The 6471-nt window shown below is 42.2% G+C and overlaps 1 protein-coding gene across 2 annotated transcripts in view; it reads left to right on the top strand.

Annotated features, from left to right (window-relative positions):
* Positions 1–2424: 2424 nt before the first annotated feature.
* The window catches only part of CD96 (CD96 molecule), a 70826-nt gene continuing 66779 nt past the window's right edge, over positions 2425–6471 (top strand). Inside the window, exons 1-2 of one of the 2 annotated variants that reach the window (XM_081138630.1) lie at positions 2425–2595; positions 4707–5063. In XM_081138630.1, coding sequence (XP_080994756.1) covers positions 2535–2595; positions 4707–5063 — 418 coding nt within the window. In that variant the 5' untranslated portion in view covers positions 2425–2534. The remainder of the gene's footprint in view (positions 2596–4706; positions 5064–6471) is intronic. The other variant, XM_081138631.1, reaches the window with a different exon arrangement.

Genomic DNA, 6471 nt, shown 5'->3' with positions numbered 1-6471 from the left:
GGGGCTGGCACCTGGCCTTGCAACTGCAGGACACCAGGTGTGTTCAATTAAGATTCTGCGAGCATCTGAATTTTTTTTCCTCTCTTAGAGCCTGGGTGGGTCCCAAAGGACAACTAGTCAAATCTAATGATTCCAGGCTGCAGAGGTTTCTAAGTATAAAAACCATGAACCAGGCCCTGGATAAAGACCCAGAGAGCGAGATTTGCCCAGCAGCCACTGAATAGATACTTTGGGTAGCCCAACCCAATGAGAGGTGAGGATCCCATTAAAAGTGAGTCTGTAGCTCTAGAGAATAAATGACAATTTCCTTTTTTTAAAATTTAAGGTGTTTTATTTTACATTTTTTATCTTTTATGAACTTGTTTTACTTTAAAGCAATAAGAAATAGGAGACAACTAGCCCTGGCTGGTGTAGCTCAGTTGGTTAAAGTGTTATCCTATACAACAAAAGGTCTTGGGTTCAATTCCAGGTCAGTAACATGCTGGCCCTGTCCCCGGTTGGAGCACATATGAGAGGCAACCAATCGATGTTTCTCTCTCACATTGGTGTTTCTCTCTGTCTCTCTCTGTCTCTTTCTGTCTCTCCCTTCCCTCTCTAAAATCAATAACCGTATCCTCAGATGAGGATTTGAAAAACTTTAAAGAAATAGGAGATATATAAATACGTGAAGGGGGGTGTTGTTTTTAGAGAATTCAATAAATTTAGATTTTTATTGGTTTCCACTTAGGTAAATTCCCTAATATGAAAAACAGAGTGAGGAGACTGATTTCCTTCCCCAGGCTTGTAATGTGTCCCAACTTAATAGGGACATTAACCTACAGATCAGGATCTCCCCAGCATATCTCTTGAACTGATTTTGGCTCTAGAGTCCATCACTGATTTACTGGGGAAATGAGGACGAGATGAAGGCATCAGGAGCAGTGATGTCTCCTCCTCTTTTCAATCGAAGACTCTGAACTCCCCAGCTCTCTCCAAAATATCCTTGTCATCACCACCTGACCCAACACCTCCAGCAATCTGAGCCTTAGTGGGGATGTGGGGTGTGCGAATAAATGCTTGGAGAGCTCTAAATTAGGAAAAAAGTAACTCCATCTTCTGGCCTTTGCAAGAAACATCATTAGCTGAGTAGTAATGATTAGCCCTGTTTCACTACCTGCAAATCTCTCTTCTCCCAGCGAAATGCTAATCTCCTCAACAACAAGGGTGATACCTTTTGTCTTAGCATCATCCATATTTCCCCCAAGTCCTTGCATTGGACAGATGAGTATAAACTTAATGACATGACGTGATGTCATGATACGTGATAACTTGATACATGATGACATGACAGATGATGACAACCTGGTGAAAATTCTCTCTCCCTGACCTCAAAAAATTGTCACCTTGGGAATGAAACTCAGCTTTCTCCTTTGTCTTCAGGTTTTCTCGGTGCTGCCAAAAGGCAGTAGTGAGATTGAGGTCACGGAATATTTCGCCAATTGTTCATACTGTTGTATGTAGACACATACATTTAGTCCTTTTTACTCTTTGTTTATTAAACTTGCTCTGTAGTGTTCAGACTAATGCTTGTTTTCTTAATGTTGGAAGGTGAAGATGGTCTATTTTATCCTAAGCTGGGAAACCATGTAGTCATATCTGTCAGGGGCTAGTCATTATGTCCCAGGAGTCACTTTCCTAATCCCTGGTCTCCGTCCTCTGTTAATGGCAGTGACTGGGCACATGTAACAGGCCTGGTGGCTGTCTGAGGTAGGAGAGTCTCTGCCTTTGGATTCTGATTGTTTCAGCCTTGCTCTATATGGTTTTGGGCTGAGGCATAAGCTCTTCTGCCATCAGCAAAATAGGCCTCCAGCCAGCAGGGTGAGAGATGTCCCTGCCTGACTTCCAGCCTATCCCAGACAAAGGGTAGAGAAGGAGCCCTCACTCCTCCACCCCCAGGAAATGTGGGTCTTCCTGCAAGAGGGGAGACAATAAAATTTGTTTTAATAGCTGATGTTCCCCTCAGATATGTTCCCCTCAGATTTTATTAAAATTAAATGTGTTAATGTTTTGTTCTTTCACCCCAGAGCAATTCCGGAAAGCAAATATATTTTAAAATTGAACAGCAAAACTATTATAAAAGACATGAGGCTCACATTTGTTAAATGACTTTGTGCTCCTGGAAAGAATGTACGAAAAGCACATTATGAACAACTCTGCGTGATTTCCTTTGGATTTTAGAAGCAGCTTGACTGACACGCAGATCCTGACGAAAAGAATCTTTGGATTCTGAAAAGCCTTTGAACAAAGGTGATACACAAGGTTTCAGAGAACAATTTCAACACTGTTCTGTTGAAGGTTAAACTGAGCTCTGAACCGCATTACTTTCCTGTCTACGTTTCATTTCCTGGGGTCTTGCCAAGTGATAAACAGCCCCAGGCGTGTGGTAGATTCGGGGTTTTGCAGCACGAATAGGGTGGCTGGGGTTTGCTTAGTTAAAGGCATCATTTGGCTCCTGTGACCGTGATGGAAATGCTGGTGTGAGGCCTCGGGAGACGATGGAGAAGAAATGGACCTACTGTGCGGTCTGTTGCATCCTCCAGATTCATTCCGTCGGGGGTAAGGCTTCCAGCCGCCCTTCCTTGAGCCAGCGCGTCGGGGGTGAGGGAGGCCTCTGCTCACTGCACTGAAGCTGAGCGCCAAAGGCAGGCGGGTCCTAAGGTTTTCAGTGCGTTTCAGCGGCAGCTATGGCAGGGCTGTTAGGCTCCAGACAGGATTACTAACGACCCTAAAACCGAGAAGGGAATGGGTGGTTTGTGCCGCTGCTCAGAGACGTTTTTACCCGTTTCCTTCCTAAGAGGATCTCCGGAGTAATTGGGAAATTTTGCTTCTTAGAAATGAAATGCTCTCCAAATGGTAGCGAGAACAGCTCCGGGATACTAAAAGTAAATAAATAAATAAATCACAAAGCCATCAGTGCTCAGAGATCTTTGCTTAACTTTTTCTCTCTTTCAACTACCCTTTTTCTTTTGGATATAACAAGCATTTCTCCTCCAAACGCTCATGTCTTTGGGGGTCGAGCATATGTGGAATTTTAATGAGGCATGTGTAGGTACAGACCTGGGAGACGGGGTGGGGTCCTTATGACAGTGGGAACTAGTACCTAAAGGGCCTATTTAAAAATGATAGGAAGAAAGATTAGTCCTGTGGTCCCGAGTGTCTTAAGAATTAACTGTGCTTTTCAGATAGAAATACTAAGATTTTAAGGAGAATTTCTAAATCAAAGAAGATTTTGGAACATAATGCTGTAGATAGGATCAGAAGCATATTATCCAGCAAAGGGGAGCTCACAGGGAGTTACATTAAACTGTACTAACCTCTGCCTACCCATACTTTTGCATCCATAAAAGTATAATAATTCCTGTTTGTCGAGTACCTTTGAGAGCCTTGTTTCTTCTCAGTTGCTTGTCATCTTTTTATCTTTTCCCTTTGTTAGGTTCTGTGGTACTTGTCACAATAACATATCATTCCTGTAAAATTGTTCCATGTTCATTCTAAAACTGAAGCTTACACTGTTGAAGGCATGTCAAAGATGCAGTGCTTAACATATTTTAAGTGCCCTGTGCCATTTGGTCAGAGAGCTGATGGGAGAGAATCTTCTTTTATGTCTAGTGTTTCAAAGCATTGATTATAGGTGATGCTAACCAATGATTTATCTTTAGCGGACACTTTACCTGAGGTATTTCCTCCTCTCCTCCAGCCATGAACTAACTACATGGAGATGAAGGCCCTTTTAATCCATATATATTGAATATCAAATTTCTGACCCTTCTCAGCCAATTTGGGAGCAGTTTGGAGTTTATGAGGTTATAGAAACTGCACAGTTTCTAGGCAGTCGAACTCATGTTTTTTTTACTGAGATGTGACTTTGAACAAGCCATTTAATCTGTCTGTGCCTCCGTTTCTTCCTTGAAAAAGAGTGTTAACAACGTCACTCTGGTATGTTTGAAAGATCAAACAAGACAGTATATGTAAAAGCCTCTTCTAGAAATGCATTTTAAAAAACTGCTACACAAAGTTTAGAGTTATTTTTGTGGTTTTAGAAAATACCACTTGAGTGTTACACACAGCTGTTGATTCATAACCAAAAAAAGCCAATTGTATTATACTTAAAAACTGTTGCCACAATAATTTTATGGTGAGTTTCAATTTTAAATAGTCTTGATTTTTTCCACCAGTATCTATTTTTTAGATAGACCAACTGACGAAGAAGCAGATACTCAGAAGTCAGTAAGTTCTTCTAGTGTCCTAAAGTAAATGCCTCCCCATATGTATTGAGACTCATGCTTCTGTACCTGGGTCAAGCACAAGCTCTCTCCAGCCCCTGAGGCAGCAAGGAGAAAATCCCTGTGGTGCTCACTCACTTCATCAGAGTCACCCAGGTTTAAAATTAAGAGTGGCTCCAGCCCGGCCTGGCGTGGCTCAGGGGTTGAGCATCAACCTAGGATCCAGGAGGTCACAGTTCGATTCCCGGTCAGGGCACATGCCCGGGTTGGGGCACAATCCCCAGCCAGGGGTGTGCAGGAGGCAGCCCATCAATGACGACTCCCTCATCATTGATGTTTCTCTCTCTCCCTTCCTCTCTCTGAAATCAATAAAAGATATATATTTTTTAAAAAGTCACTCCATGTGAATCATGCAAACTGATGGCTGGTGTTCTTCCTTTTCAGGAATATGGGAAGGAAAATTCAATACAAGAGAAGACATTTATGCTTTGCCTGGCTCTGATGTCAACCTGACCTGCCAGACACAGAAGAAAGACTTCTTGGTGCAAATGCAATGGTCCAAGGTCACCAAAGAGGTGGACCTCATTGCCGTTTATCATCCGCAATATGGCTACTACTGTGCCAACGGGGTTCCCTGTAGGTCACTGGTGACGTTCACAGAAACTCCTCAGAACGTGTCAAAATGGATTCTGCACTTAAAGAACATGTCCTTCTCACTCAGTGGGAAGTATGAGTGCAGCTTTATTTGGTACCCAGAGGGCAGTCAGACTAAAACCTACAACCTTCTCCTTCAGAAAAAGGGTAAGCGTAACAAACATGTATTATGTGCCAGCCATAGGCCAGGCATGGTACTAAGTATACAAGGTTGAACAGAAAGAGGTATTGCTTGTAAAGGAGACAGAAACTGATCAAGTAATTCCACCAATAAATGTAAAATTGCAACAGTGATAAGAATTGCAATGGTCTGTGAGAGAGCATATACTAGTCATCAGGGAAATTGTCTCTGAGAGAGCAAAGTGAGCCGAGGTCTGAAGAACGTAAACACCATTTCAGAGGGAGGAGGTTAGTGAGTGATCTCGAGAGAGGCAACAGCGTGCGTGCAGGGCTATGCAGTGTTTGAGAAAGTGGGAAAATGTCAGTGGGACTGTGGTGCAGAGATTAAGGGGTGAAGTGTGAGAGGTGGTAAGGGCCAGATCATGCAAGACCTTGTCGGCCACGTTTGAGGTTTTGATTTTTGTCTAAGTGCCGTGGAAAGACATTGAAACATTTTCAACAAAATGAAGGAATGACGGTTATAGCCTGATTGTATTTGTGTTAAAAAGGATCATCCTGGCTTTAGTATGAGAATGAAATGAAGGTGGAGAAGAGAAAAAGGTAGAGACAACTTAGGAGACAAGCCTAGGACCCCAGAGGAGACAGAGCACTCACACAAACATGCTTTGGACACCTACATTTGCAGGCAGGAATCTTAGGTTTAAGTTCTAGCTCCTTTCTGGCTAGAAATGAATTTCACCTGGGGTCTGCCATGTCAATTGTCTGAACCCATCTGGAAAATGACTATAATAATTCCCACCCTAAATCACTTGGTCCTAAAATAAATGATTTCCATTTCTACTAATGAAAAAGAATGACATTAGTCAACAAATGGAAAGTGCACTGGAAATAGAATGTTTTTAACTCAAGGCAAAGTGGCCTGGCAATATAAGAAAAAACAACAAAAAAATAACTCATGAAGGCTATGCTAAGGGGGACATAGAGCTGCCCAGGGCAAGCAGGTATGGATTTATTACCCTTCTCTATTTCTTATCAAGAGATAAGACCATGGGACTGGAACAGTCTACCTATAGACAAGAACCTTTCCACCACCACCTTTCAATGCCCTAGTCCAATTGCTGTTTGTTTTCCAGAAGAAAAAAAAAATACACTTGGGTTCAACTGGGGATAGGGTGGGGTGGAGTCGAGTGAATAGAATTAAGGAGAGCTGTATAGTACATCGTTTAGCTACACAGCATTGGAGTCAGGTAGCTTAGATTGGAATGTTGGCTCTGTCATTTACTCTATACTTCACCTTTGCCAAGTTATTTCAAGTCTCTAAGCTTTTGTTTCCTTATATAACAAACATATAAGGATAATTATAGTGCCTCCTTCATAGATACCATTATTTTGATGATTAAATGGGATAATTTGTGTGTGTGTGTGTGTGTGTGTG

This window comes from Miniopterus schreibersii, assembly GCF_964146895.1.
Source record: "Miniopterus schreibersii genome assembly, chromosome: 5".
In the NCBI taxonomy this organism is placed as follows: domain Eukaryota; kingdom Metazoa; phylum Chordata; class Mammalia; order Chiroptera; family Miniopteridae; genus Miniopterus; species Miniopterus schreibersii.
The sequence above is the reverse complement of the archived record's forward strand: the minus strand, read 5'-3'. Positions and strand labels throughout refer to the sequence as shown.